General features: G+C 46.4%; 1 protein-coding gene across 2 annotated transcripts in view; it reads left to right on the forward strand.

Moving 5' to 3' along the window:
* The first annotated feature begins 924 nt into the window (after nucleotides 1-924).
* The window catches only part of VASH2 (vasohibin 2), a 35,231-nt gene continuing 21,173 nt past the window's right edge, over nucleotides 925-14,982 (forward strand). For both annotated transcript variants that reach the window (XM_081904299.1, XM_081904300.1), the window contains exons 1-4: nucleotides 925-1,078; nucleotides 1,955-2,417; nucleotides 9,350-9,438; nucleotides 11,967-12,023. In XM_081904299.1, the coding sequence (XP_081760425.1) occupies nucleotides 2,148-2,417; nucleotides 9,350-9,438; nucleotides 11,967-12,023 (416 nt within the window). In that variant the 5' untranslated portion in view covers nucleotides 925-1,078; nucleotides 1,955-2,147. The remainder of the gene's footprint in view (nucleotides 1,079-1,954; nucleotides 2,418-9,349; nucleotides 9,439-11,966; nucleotides 12,024-14,982) is intronic.

Below are 14,982 nucleotides of genomic sequence, written 5' to 3' on the forward strand. Positions count from 1 at the left end.
TGCCTTATGTGGAATCTGACCATTGGTCCATCCATCTGGTTCAGTATTGTCTACACTGACTGGCAGCAGCTCTCCAGGGTCTCTCCTAGACCTACTTGGAGATGTCAGAAAATGAACTAGGGGCCTCCTGCAGGCATAGCAGATGCTCCTCCAAGGGGCGAGGGCCCTTCCCCGCAATAAGAAGAGACAGTCCTTCAAGCGGCTTTGTCTTAAGCTGCAGAGGGATTTACAGGCAACAACCACCAGCAACATGAACGGCACCAGGAAAGAATAGCCAGTGACTCTTGTTTATGTTTAATCGTCTGCCTGGTGATTAGTATATATAGTATGTACATGAATCTGCTACTGAAATCAGCTATGAGCTCAGACGGGCGAGTCATAAATAACGCTCAGCGTTACTTGTGGAATATCCTAGGGTGGGGTGGGGGGAGGGGAGCGATGCCTTCAAGATCTGTTCGAATCGCTATGAATACGCAGCAGCGAATCAAGAAGACACGCCGCCGCCAGCCCTTTCCTTTAATGGATTCGTTTCATCAAATTTATACACTGCTTGTTTAAAAAACAAAAACGAAGCACCAAAGCGGTTTACAAAAGATAAAAATGGAAAATCACAACCCTTCCTGAAAGCACTATTTTTTTCCATTTATTTTTTTTTAGTTAAAATATTAAAGCAGATTAAAATTTTAAAGACCCTTACACCCACTTTGAATGGGGCGCCGCTGCTGGGAGAACCCCGCTTAATTATTATTTTTTAATGACACCAAGGCCTGACTCGCAGCACGAGCGATCAGGTTTCCCGGGCTGGCCTAGCTCGGCGCCGAACGCGGCAGCCAATCGGAGCCCGGCTAGCCTTCCTCGCGCCGCTGCCCGGGTCCGCGAGGCCCGCCCTTCTTTGTTGCGGCGCCCAATGGGGGCGCTCGGAACGTCGGCGGCTGCCGGGTAACATGGTTCCATGTCAGAGAGCAACACTTGATCATGGAACATGGGCTGAGGCCGGGGCGGCCGAGGCAGCTGCAGAGGCAGCATCAGCCGCAGCCGCCGGGAGAGGCTCCGGTGCAATGAATCGCTGCGCGAGCAGGTGAGGCGGGCCGGGTTTTGCGGGGAGGGGAGCCCGAGGATGGGTGGGGTCGCCCGGCGGCCGAGAGAGGGAGGAACCGCCTGCTTTTTTTAAAAAAAGGGCTTGCAGTAGTCACAGCAGACAGGTCCGCCTTCCTCCCCGCACGTCGGGATCCCGAGACCGGTGCCAGCTCGCCTGCAGGCGTGCATGCACCCAGCCTTCCTACCTGCACCATCCGAGGCTGTTTGCCGCATGCAAGCCCCGGAAGAACGAAGCGCGCCGCTGCTACTGCTGAACGGCGGCGGGGCTCGCCGAGATGCTCGGTCGGATCCTCGTTCCGACGGCCTTAGCGGTGCGCCCCCCTCGCCGCCCCCCGCCCCAAGTCAGGCTCCATGCAGGCGCGGAGCCGGGGAGCCAGACACAACAAGCAGGGAGATCTGGCGGAATCCAGCCTCGCTGTGGGGGTGACAGATTTATGATCACCCGGGACAATGTTATGCGGGAAGAGAGGGACCCAAGCTCTGCAGCAGCAGGCTCCCGCTTCCTTTTGTGTGGCAGTTCCCAGAGGGTTATTCCAGGGTGTGCGTATAAATGTGTAGATGCGTGTCCTTAGAGGGAGATCAGGATCCCTCTTGCCTTCTGCCGCGCTCCGGTGAGAGAGAACCTGAGGAAGAGAGGGATCTGAGGGTCCTCCTCTTTTGTTTCATAGGTGTATCCGATAAGTGTCTGCTTTGATTACTGCTGTTCCATTGTTTCCCATTTCTGGCTGAGAACAACGAGAGCCACTCTGCCTGATGCATCTCGCTCGCTAGTTCTCCTAGTGGGAAACGGGCTGTTTTGTCAGACCATGGTGCTAACATGTGCTGTCTTGCACCTTCTGTTGTTATTTTCGAATAGATTCTGCCTGCAAGAGGAGAGACCCGTCGGTGATCTGCTTGGCTGCTGTTAGCAAGCAACTTCATGCCAACCTGATTCCTTGGGGGGTGGGGGAAGAGAGGATGGGGAGTGCTACCTGGTTGGGACACTGAGCTGTCCGTCTCTTCCCGCTTTGCCCCAGAGAGGTGCCTCTCGTCCCTTTGAAGGCTCAGCGATGACGGGGTCCAGCTCCAATGCTTCCCGCCACCCTAAAGGAGACAAAGGGGGCCGTTCAAGAAGCTCGCACGCCCGGACGGTTGGCCTTGCCAACAGCGGGGGCTCGGAAGAGGAAGACAAAGATGGAGGGGTGGTTTTCCTCGTCAACAAAAGTGGCTTCCCTATCGATGGGAAGACCTGGGAGAGGATGTGGGGCCACGTGGCGAAGGTGCATCCGTCGGGCAAAGAGATGGTGGAGACCATAAGGAATGCTGACAACCTTGCAAAAGTAAGTTATGACTGCAGCTTCCTTTGTCATGGGCCTTATTCTGCGGCAAGGGTCCTCAGATTCTCTAGCCCAGACAGGTGGCTAGTCTACGGATCTCCTAATGTTGTTGGACTCCAAATCCCATCAGCCCCAGCCAGCATGGTAGATGGTCAGGGATGATGGGACATGGAGTCCCATGCAGCACCTGGTGGGCCAAAGGTTAACCACCTCTGCTCTGGTCAGGTGTGTGAATCAAGCTCGTGGGTGTGTGTGTATTTACTCATCTGGACAATCATTTCTGCTTTCCCCAGTGAGGGTTTCAAAGAATTGGAGGGTTTCAAAGAGTTGGAAGGGACCACAAGGGCCATCTAGTCCAACCCCCTGAATTGCAGGCATCTTTTTGGCCCAACGTGGGGCTCGAACCCACAACCCTGAGATTAAGAGTCTCGTGTTCTACCGACTGAGCTATCCCGCAGGCTAATTGAAGGTTGGTAGCTCTTTCTTTTGCAAGCAAAGGATTAACTGTAAGGAAGTCAGGCATTGGGTGAGGTAGCCATGGAAATGGGAAAAAGAAACCCCAATTACCATTAGGCATGCTCATGCGTTCCAATGGGTCTGCTCTGAGTAGGTCTAACTTATAGACACAACCCACCGGCTCTAAAGAGGACACTGAAGTCTTGCCTAGGGACCAGTGCATGCCTTGCTCAGCCTCCTTTGGTCTTTGAGACTTTGCCTAGGTGCCCACATGTTTCCAGGCCTTTCCTGTACCATGAGGACTAGTAAGTTGCTTTAAAAGAAGAAGCTTGTACCAATTTGTATCCATGCGTGCAGTACTGTGGTGTAGTGTAGAATATTCCCAGCCTTGGTTATACTTGCATTAGTAGACCTTTGAGACATCTATAAACGCAGCCCAGCAGCTGTTCATTTTCATCCCTGGAGGAAATGCTTGTAGTTGCACATTAGAGCGGAGGCCAGAGGTGGTTAACAGCGACAGTCATCTGGGCATTTCCATGCTAAGCACTTAATTTTGAGCAACGAATCGCTTTCCATGCATTTGGAAATGTCGGGTCTCGTAGTTTCCCTCCATGAACAGTTGTGAAAGTTTGCAGCTCTTTGCTAACAGCTCTAGTGATGAAATGAAATCACAGGTGGCACAACAGCTGCAGTTTGGCAGGAAAAATGACACTTGGCTCAGGATTGCATTGAATTTCGGATTTGATGGGATGCAATGAGAAGTCTGAAATCCTCAAACCAGGCAGTTTGGATTGTTTCACTCTGACCAGCTGCTCCCAGCTTCTTCTGTGTTCTGTGCACTTACAAGTACTACACAAAGCTGCTTAGGCCAGATCATCTAGCTAGTCTTGCCTACCCTGACTGGCAGTGGCTCTCCAGGATCTGAGTCTTTCCTACCACCCAGAATGGGAAATGCTGGAGATTGAATCTGGGATCTTCTGCATGCAAGGTATAGACTCTACTAATGAGTTATGGTCCCCTTTCTATCAGATGTGCTCTGCTACTCAGCTACAGTCATCTCCAGAGCCTGCCCACACCTTCAATATAAAGGAGAAGCAAAATTGCACCATTGGTGAGCAAAGAGGCAGGCCTGATGTTGCTTGCAGTCATGGCGACACTAAGGATGATGGACTGCACTTCAAGATGGAGTCTTGAACCCTATGCATGGTCCTCTATACGTACCCAACAATATAAGTTGTTTGGAGAAGGGCATTCAAATGGGCTCCAGGAGTTCCTTCAGAATTAGTTAAGAACTCCGTGTAACATTTGGGAAGTGGTATTATCTATTTATATATCACATTTATATCCCACCTTTTTCTTCCGGGAGCTCAAAGTGGCATACATGGTTTTCCCTCTCCTCATTTAATCGCCTGAACAACCCTGCGAGGTAGGTTAGGCTGAGAGGCAGGGACTGGGCCCAAGGTGGGGATTTGAACCCTGGTCTCCTAGGTCCTAGTTCGACACTACTAACCCACACGGGCTGAATTTGCTGCAATCCTATGCACATTTAATTAGATGTGAGCCCTATTGTGCATGAAGATGCAGAGGATTACGCTGCCAGCTTTCCAAGGAGCTGCATCCCAGGACACAGAGGCTGGCTGGTCATATGGAGAAATAAAACAGGCCCTTATATAGCTCTGTGTGTGGAAAGAATTATTAATAATAGTAATAATAATAATACATAATTTTTTATTATTTATACCCCACCCATCTGGCTGCGTTTCCCCAGTCAGATGGGCGGCTTCCAGCAAAATATTAAAATACAATAACTCATCAAATATTAAAAGCTTCCCTGAACAGGGTTGCCTTCAGATGTCTTCTAAAAGTCAGATAGTTGTTTATTTCCTTGACATCTGATGGGAGGGCGTTCCACAGGGCAGGCGCCACCACTGAGAAGGCCCTCTGCCTGGTTCCCTGTAACTTGGCCTCTCGCAGTGAGGGAACCGCCAGAAGGCCCTCGGAGCTGGACCTCAGTGTCCGGGCAGAACGATGGGGGAGGAGACGCTCCTTCAGGTATACTGGTCCAAGGCCGTTTAGGGCTTTAAAGGTCAGCACCAACACTTTGAATTGTGCCCGGAAACATATATAACTGTGTCCAACTAAGTTATCCTCAGAACAGACACATTGAAATTAATGGACTTAAGTTAGTCCTGTCCATTTCAGTCTGTAAGCTAACATCAAATCAACAGGCTTACATAATATGATTGCATTATAACTCTAACAATAAGTTGGATATATTTACTAGTCTTCAAAGAAAAACTATTGTCCTACATCTCAGATGCCATGTGCACACCCCCCCCCCCGATAAATTTGGGACACTTAGAATCATAGAACCATAAAGTTGGAAGGAACCACCAGGGTCATCTATCCAGCCCCCTCCAATGCAGGAATCTTTTTGCCCAATGTGGGGAGCTTGACAAAGACTTTCCTAATGCAGCAGGAATTTTAAAGTGGTTTCCACCCCTGTTTTTAGAATGAATTTTAATCTTATTCTTTGTATGATTTTTTTTAACATTCTATGTACATAGCTTCGAAATTCTGAATATAAAGCCACATATAAATGCCTTAAATAAATAACAAAATGAAAATATAGTCCCTTAGCCATTCTGCCCAGAATCTGTTGTGTATTTATTTCAGCATTTCCCTTTGCTTTGAAAAATGAGGGTGATAATTAGGGTTGCCAACTGACCAGAAAAAACCCCATACCTGGCTTTCTCCTGTACCTGTCATGGCAGCTTGAAGGGCACTGAGTGGAGCGTCATGCAGATAAGCGTTACCAGCTATGAATGTATGGCAATCAAAGCATTAAAGGCACAGGAGCAACACTGGGTTGAAATAAAGATCTGGGTTTTGTTTCTTTGTTTTTTAAGATGGTTGGCAACCCTCTTTCCAATCCCTCCATTTTAATTCATCAGCTGCTAGATCCCAATTGAAATCCTTGTGAATGGACTTATTCAAAGTAAGTGCTAAATTGCAACGTATGGGAAACTGGCATATGCCACCCAAATTAAATCTGTAATTAGTGATGATTTTCTTATTAGCGTGTCAGAGGCACGCTATTTCCTCTCGGCCAGAAAGGAATCGGGATTTGGGTTTCAATGAGCATCCCAGCGTCCCAGTTGCTATTGCAGGCGGTCAAGGCAGATGCTTCCTTCCCTCAGCTTTTTCCATTCCGAATTCTAATTCTGCACCATGTGACTTGCGGCTGGCCTGGTGATTGATGAAACAGCTGGCGATGGAGACAACTTGCGATGGAAACTCTCTAGAGATAGCTGCCCTTCCAGCCACCTGTTATGTCTGCAAGGCTACATACTGCGGGGCACTGAGACGGCTTTCCTATTAAACTCCCTTGTGTTTTAGCAGTCGTGAGCAAGCATGTCATCCGTCTGGGCAGGTTGACATTTTGTTATGTGCCACAGAGTTGCTCTGACCATTTGTTTTTCTTTTATACAAAAACATAACAAAACAAAAAACCCTCCGAAAACCTGGTCTGATACCCACTGGACTGCCTGATGCTACAGTAGATCCCTGGATGGCAACTAATTTTTAAACATCCTGTGCACATCTGGGCAAGGCAATTCCAGTGCAAACCAGGAATTAAGCCCTTCCGTCGTCATGCGTGGAAATCTGACACATCCTGGATCAGATTATTTATTGTGATGTCAGGTGATTGACAGGTCACAGTTGCCCACCATCAAACTTGGCCCATGGGAGATGGGAGAAAAAACAATCTGTTACACTGTCAAGATCCAGTATTCCACCTCTGGTGAATTCAGTCGAGTGCTTGCGGTCCTGTAGGTGTTGTTCACCTACAGCTCCCATCATCCCTTGCTGACTCAGGCTCATGGGAGTTGGAGTCCAGCAGAAATAAATATGGAGGGCCCCAGGTTCCCTGCCCCAGTCTGCTCTGACTAGTAGGTGACCTTCTCTTCCTTAATGAGCCAGTGTGGTGTAATGGTTACAAGTGTCAGAATAGGACCTGAGAGACCAGGGTTCAAACCCCGACTCAGCCATGAAGCTCACTGGGCCAATCACTGCCTTTCTGCCTAACTTATTTCCTAGGGTGGTTGTGAGGGGAAAATGGGGAGGAGGAGCTATAGCTATGCTATATCACCTTAATCTTCTTGTAGAAAAGGCGGGGTGCAAAATGCAATAAACACAAATAAATAAGTTATAACTTCCTTAAACAAAATTTAGCACCCTGGGGGAACAGAACAGCAGCATCAAAAGGCTGGGGAAATATTTTGGAAATCGGTGTCCCATTTTTAGGAATAGGCACTATCCAGAGCTGCGACAGTATTGGAATCCCTGACTGCCGACATCAGGTAAGAGCAGGTGCTCGGCATTCTTTTGTAAATCTGTTATGCAGCTCTAAATGGTAAACTTCTTTAAAAAGTTGTTCATGAACCAAGCACAAGATTCTCATGGCAAAGGAAGCTTGTTTGTGTTTCAGACATTACAGCATCTGGTCACTGGCTCCTGTCACATATGCTAGCAGTCCGGCTGCTGAAGGCATGTGTCCAAGTCCGTTTGTCAATTGCTGGCACAGAAGAGTGACATGTGGCATCATAACCACCTCCCTTTGACAGTGCTGCAAACAGCTGTGGTGAATATTCTGGGGAAAGTATGGCTCAGGGAGTAGTGCTGAGTGATGGGGAACTGTCTTCTGTGCATTGCAAGGCCAAACTAAGAAAACAGTTGATTTGGCAGAGCTGGCCTGATGCTGGAATGAAGACCAAACGGAGCCTGGAGAAGTTGGCTCTTTGCAGGACTGAATGTGTACATTCTCCCCAAGACTGCCCAATCTTATTGTCATGAATTGGCTGGAAAGAGAGAGGAATGGTGGGAGGCTGGGGAACCCCAAAGGGAAGAAGGCCCCCGAACCTGGGGATTGGTGGTGGGACGACGACGAGTGCTCAGAGGGAGAAGAGGGAGCAAACTGGGAGGAGGAAGCTGAAGAGGTAACAGGCCTCAATGAGAAGGGAGAGTCTTAGGTAAAAAGAAGTTCTGAATTGGAAGCTGCAGCAGGAGAGAGGGATGAGGGAAGCCAAGAGGCAGAGATGAGTCAGGGTGGTGAAGAAGCAAGAGTGTCTCTCCATTCTGCTGCAACAAGCTTCCCCCTCCCTGGTCTCCCAGGACCAGGAGAGGCATGAAGTGAGAGAAGCAGAAATGCCAGCGTAGTCTCAGATTGCTTGGGAAGATTGCTTGGGAAGGAGGATGAGACTTTGACAGTTGTAGGAAGGTAAGGCTCCTCAGTCTTCACAACTGCCTCATAGGGGCAAGACCTACCAAAGAAGAATTGCTGTGCTCATTAGGCCTGGCAGACTATGCTTCTAATAAAGAGTTAACTTTGCTTACTCCATATGATTTATTGCTGGCTGGCTCCTGTCACTTAGGCACTTGCCAGGAGTGAAGAATCAGTGGCCCTCCTGATTATATTGACTGGGGATGGTGGGAGTCCTGCAACATCTACAAGGCCCTAGACCAGGCTTCCTCAACCTCGGCCCTCCAGGTGTTATTTGGCCTACAACTCCCATGATCCCTAGCTAGCAGGACCAGTGGTCAAGGATGATGGGAATTGTAGTCTCAAAACATCTGGAGGGCTGAGGTTGAGGAAGCCTGCCCTAGACGTGCCTGCTGCACGACCTTCCTTGGCGTAAACCAGCGATGCTGCTGGCCAGTTGGGACATGAGGCTCAGGAGCCATGTATCTGCATAAATGGAAGTGTGTCTTGGTGCAAATTTGAGAGTAGGTGGCTGGGGTCTTCCTGGCATTGATGAAGGCCAGTAATCCTGTTGGCAAAGCTTTTTTTTTTTTAAATTAAGAAAGAGAGCATTTGAGGAAGAACGGAAAATGTTTACAGAACTTTGGAGCAGCAGTCAGAGAGATGGTTAGTTAGACAAGACACCTTTTGCAATTTTATGAGAACAAATGAATATGATACTTCTTCAACAAAATATCATAAATGTATACATTTATAAATCAAAGGGCCCAACCAATACCTCCCCCCTATTAACTTTATTAAGTATGCTGGTTTCTTTTTCTTTGCTCCCCCCTTTTAATTTTTTGTCCATGGTTATTGGACAATATTCTGGATTATACAAATCATTGTTATTTAAAGTTTACTTCCAATTTGATGTACCCTGTCTAAACTCTGCAATTATTGTGTGCTTGTTTCCATGTCAGTACTTGCATTTTCAATGTACTCGCATATACCTATCCATATAAATATATTTTGAAACAAATAATAGTAAAAAGCAGGTAAGCGAAGAGTCAAGAGATGTGGGGCCACTGCAGAAAAGACCCAGGGCTTGAGCCACCCCATAACCGGACCTCTGGTGTGAGCAGAACACTGTCATCCTGAGGTGATTTCAGCTCTGCCCCCTTCCTGCTTGAATAAGCAACAACCTCTCAACATTTCTCTCTCTCCTCGTTCACAGCCTTCAATGCCATCCTTGCCAAGCTACAGGGCTTCCATGACCATCCCTGAGTGGCTTCAGGCAATACAGAATTACATGAAGATGCTGCAGTATCCTTTTTTAATATATATATATATATATATGTTTTGGAGACCCAAAACTGCAATGTTAAGCTTTTCCATTGAGCTATTGAGTGAGTGAGTGAGTGAGTGAGTGAGTGAATGCATGGAGGGAGGGAGGGAAAAGAGTAAAATGTGACATGAGAATGGAAAGCGAAGGAGGGGTAAAATTCTCTTTGCTGCCTTTCCCCGGCACTAGGGAAGATTTGTGAGGCTACCTAAGCTTTGGCCTGCTTCGCTTGGTCTTGAGGGCCATGCAATTAGCTTGTGCTGACACTGATGAGGATGTAATTGAAGAGGGAGATTTAGCATCCAATCGATTGAAAATGTCCTTTGTGAACTCCGCTTCCAAGGTCATCGGGAAGAGAATTTTCACATCTTTGTGGTGATGAATTGCTGCTGAGGAAGAAAAGGTGGCGGCCATACCTTTGAAATGCCAGAGCAGCCTGTATTGAGCTGAAGGGGCCTGTGAAGCCTTAGGAGTTTGGTGGGGGTAGATCATTAGATGGAACAAGTGAGATCCGCAACAAAATTTTGCCATTCCCTTACACCCCAAATCAGTACTACAGTGGTACCTCGGGTTAAGAACTTAATTCGTTCTGGAGGTCTGTTCTTAACCTGAAACTGTTCTTAACCTGAGGTACCACTTTAGCTAATGGGGCCTCCCGCTGCTGCTGTGTTGCCACTGCATGATTTCTGTTCTCATCCTGAAGCAAAGTTCTTAACCTGAGGTACTATTTCGGGGTTAGCAGGGTCTGTAACCTGAAACGTCTGTAACCCAAGGTACCACTGTATTCTGTGAGTACTGAGCATGCTCAGTACTCCTTGAGCTGCTTCTTGTGTTCCCTCCTCTCTTCGGTGCTGTTTTGCAAATTTTGGGTTTCCCCCAAGCCTACTGGTGCTATCCTCGTGTACATGAGCAGTGCCATGAGCAGTTCGCAGCCTGAAAAGAGAGGAAATTATACGGTTTAGCAAATTGGAGTCCTGTAAGAAGGAAGCTAAGTTTTCACCTAAGGAGAAACCCACACCAGAATGGAGAATGAAACTGACTGAATACGCAGAATTGGATAAACTGACTGGGAAGATTCGTAATCAGAAAGACCAAAAGTTTATTGAGGACTGGGGGAGATTTACAGAGTATCTGAAAGGCATATGTGATGTACAGACAACACTTGTTGGTTTTGAAGAGTCTCTGTGAAAAATTAAGAAATATTGTAAAAAAAGAAGTAAGTGAAAGGTGGAGGAATGGCTAAAGGCAATAGTAACTTTAGAAAGGCGTTAACAATAGAAACTTTAACGAAAGATTGGCAGAGAAATTGAGGGAAGTCAAAAATTGATGACTGTGTGATAAAGTATGAGTAGATTGTACAAAAATGTTTGAAAAATGAATTTTTTTTTTTAAAGAAAGAGAAACCCACACCATACATTTACACACCATGGCTCTGTAGTTTGTTAAGGGTGTGGCGAATTGCAACTGAGTGAGAAGAAAACTACAGTTCCCAGGATTCTTTGGGGGAAGCCATGTGCTTCAAATGTACAGTGTGGATGTGCCCAGTCTATCTCAGTATTGCCTATCCTGACTGGCAGGGCATCTTTCTCAGCTCTACCTGGAGAGGCTGGGGATCTGCATGCAAGGCAGATGCTCTACCCCTGAGCTACAGCCCTTCCCCAGATAATCACCTGCAATTCAGACTAGCATATTGGAGTGGTATATGGATTGGAGGGGGAGAAGTGCTTTAAGTATACAAAGCATTAAGGATGTCTTGAAATCTGAGTGAACTTTGTTTGACATTGCAACGAACCCAACCAGCTTTTAAAAAATTGACCATTCTAAACCTCCTGAGGATCTGCCTTACGAAAAAACCCACTCTAAAGCAGAGCCGCTTCTCCAGTTTCCCACGCATCTAAAACAGCAAATTAACCTGATGCTTTGCTTCCTTTTTGACACATCACTCCATTACAGTTCAGCTCTCCATGCTGGGAACAGATGTTCCCATTGGGCTATTAAGTGGCCATCCTGTGTCTGGCTATTAAGCTGCAACTCTGAGTCAGAAAGTGATTTAAAACACTGCCAAAAATAAACCACTGTGTTGGCCACAGCGAGGGAACCAGAGGTTAGAGTTGAAGAATGAAGATGGAGACACTCCTTCAGGTATATAGGGCTGAGGCTGTTTAGGGCTTTAAAGGTCAGCACCAACACTTTGAATTGTGCTCAGAAACATAACAGGAGCCTGTGTAGATCTCTTCAGACTGGTGTTATATGGTCCCAGCAGCTGCTCCCAGTCACCAGTCTAGCAGCTGTGTTCTGGATTAATAGCAGTCTCTGAGTCACCTTCAAAGGTAGCCCCACATTCATTGTCAAATACATCTCCATTGTGTATGTTTTTAAATCTGTGATTAAATTGGAGGTAATAACTTTTAATAGGTGGTAGGAGTGTTGATGGTCATATCACTTGCTCAAACCAATTGATTTCTCTTCCCTGTTATGCAGTTACTTTGCCTTAGCCAATAAAACCCAGATACAATCACACAGGGACTCAATTTTTTGAAATTAGGAAATCAAGACCTCTAAGTGGGTAAGTATTAATTGGACTCATTGGGGATGCCGGATGCTCTGGTGGGCTTGGGTTATTTTTAAAGAGAGCTCCTAAGGTGGGGTAACTTGTCTGCATGGATAAAACAGGATCGAATGCTCGACATAAGACGAGCCTGTTGGACCAAGCCAATGGCCCATCTAGTCCAGCATGCTGTTCTCACAATGGCCAGCCAGATTCCTATAGGAAACCTGCAAGCACAAGAGCCCTCTCCTCTCTAACAACTGTTCCCAGCAACTCAGAAACTTTGGCCACGTGAACAGAGCCCGGAAGTGGAAAGTTACACTCTTAGCTCAGGTCTGTACCAGCGACAAGGCCAGTTGCCTAGCCAAAAAATGCCAGCTTGTAGTTGCTTCATCGTGGACCAACACTATGTGATGAGTCATTATGTGAATTGCCCCAAAGACTGCATTGTATGGCTCATACGCTGCAGCAGACAGATGTCGGTTATGACTAGTGGTGTACAGTGGTACCTCTGGTTGCAAACGGGATGTGTTCCGGAGGCCTGTTCGCAACCTGAAAAGAACACTCCCCACTTCTGCACGTCTGCGCATGCGTGACTCGCCGCTTCTGCGCATACGCATGATGTTGTTTTGCGCGTCTGCGCCAGCGTTGAAACCCAGAAGTAACCCTTTCTGGTGCTTCCGGGTCGCTGCAGGACACAACCTGAAAACGCGCAATCTGAAGCAAACATAAGTCTCAAAATATCTGGAGGGCCGAGGTTGAAAAAGCCTGGCATAATACCTAGTTTGTTAGATCAGCATGCCATGCCATCATATGCAGGGATTCCTAGGAGTAAGCTCCAACGAACCTGCCTAGGATTGCATTCAACGTGACTTACTTAGGTCTGTTAATTTCACTAGGTCTACTCTGCGTAATAGTTCGCTGTAACTACAACCCCTAGGCTCATCTTGAAAAACACATCAAGACAAGGTTTAAACAAATGATCCCCATCTGCTGAATTGCAACCTCTTTAGCTTTTGATTGGAAATGCAAACCATCTTTCAAAGAAGGGTTACCATTTAAACTGCTAGGGAGAAGTAGGAAAGGGAGCCTCATCAAGGAACAGAAAGAAGAATCCAGCCTTTCCTTGATTATTTTTCTCTTTCTCTAGCCTCCTTTATACTAATCTGTCACAAATAATCTTGGAGGCCCCATTCATTTGCCAGAGCAAGAAGGGTCCATCATTTACCCTGGTGCACTGGCCAATGACATCACTGCTCCTATCCTGAAAAAAGTTGAGAGCTGCACTCCCCTGTATTTCCCTTCCACAGTGCCGCTGTTTTTTGGCCTTGGAATGCAACTCTGTTGCTGGGTCAATGGTCCCACAATGGGGCAGAACAGTCTTCCTTGTGTAACGAGTGGCAAGCTTTTGTTCTGCTGACTTCAGTAACAACCCCAGATCACTGGATGGAATAATGCTTTTAATTGCTTTTACAACGTTTTTAACTAAATGCTTTGATATGTTTCTAACTGCAATTGCTTTTAGAAGTTTTTAACTTAAAAATATATATCTTTTCATTACTGACAACCCAAAAGTGTGGCAGCAGGGTATTATATCATACCATATAAAAGTGTTTAACCATTTTTTAGAATGGTTTTGCTTTTGCTTTTTAATTTGTGGATCTTCATGCCCCCCTGGGTTTTTTGGGGGAGGAAGGGTGAGATATAAATTAAGTAAATAAAATCAATCAATCCATCAATCAATCAATCAATCAATAATTGTGCAAGTATTGTGTGACCTGACAGACAACGTGTGTCTGCTTAAATTAAGCTAGCAAAATGCCTGGTGTCTTGGATTTTAAATATCTGCCTTCAGTATGTTGGTGAGTGGAGGATCCAGATAAGTGAGGTCTTGCATTGGAAATGGAGCATACATTAAAACATGACTTTGGTATTTCGACAATAAGAGGAGGATGAGTTGCTGCTTGCGTTTGCTCTGCTCAGCTGGTGAAGACTGTCAGGCACTGAAACCATTAATATTCTGCCCACCCTGATGGCTTCAGGAAGCGGGGATAATAATTACCATCTTGTAAAACCCTGTATTGAAAAGCTGCCAAGATGTGCTCCTTTTCCCCAGCTAGCAAGGAGACTGCTGCACATGGCTTTGCATGCGCATGGCCTGCTGCTTCTGAGCCTGGTGTCAGAAGTTCTCAAGGCAGGGGGCTCTGAAGCTTCCTGTGGAGATCCAGAAGGTCAACTATTATTTATCCTTCCTCGTGTGTCTTTACCCAGTCAGGAAGCTGATTGACAACTAGCCTCTACTTCCTCCCAACTGGTGTAATAGAAGAGCTTTAAACTTCCACCTCTCATAGTATTTCTACTAAGTACATAGTATTTCTACTAAGCTGAGTTAGATCAAAGGACTACCTGGGCACCAAACTAATATATAGTAAAACTGTATAATATAAAATAGAACCACAGAGGCTGGGAAACTGTGTCTCTGCAGATGTAGTTGGACTATAGCCCCCATCATCCCTGAACATTCAGTGGCCTTTTAAATGTGATTGCGGTGGCAGCAGCGGTGGTTTGTTTTGTCCTTGTCCTTGATTTCGTCTTATGTATTTTGTGTTCTTATTTTGTATTTTTAAGTTGCGAACCTCCCTGTGATCTTCGGATATGAAGGGTGGTACACAAATTTAATAGCTAAATAAATAATAAATGCAAATAATAGTAATAATAATAATAATTAATAATTTTGTTTATATGGTGGAACATTCCATAAGACACAGCAGTGCAGATGTCTCAGCTCTGGAGGGTCCACCACTTATTTTGACATTTTGATAAATCTCAGACGGGACTGGCTGGAAGACAATTGTAGGAGACATATTGTTCAGTGTTACTTGGGGGCCCTGTTTGTGCCAGCTCCTCCCAGCACAGCAGGCTGCTTGTCTGTGTTTTAGCTGCTGCGTTTCCATAGTGTGATCCCTGATCTATGAAT

Source organism: Podarcis melisellensis (genome assembly GCF_964234715.1).
Source record: "Podarcis melisellensis genome assembly, chromosome: 3".
Classification (NCBI taxonomy): domain Eukaryota; kingdom Metazoa; phylum Chordata; class Lepidosauria; order Squamata; family Lacertidae; genus Podarcis; species Podarcis melisellensis.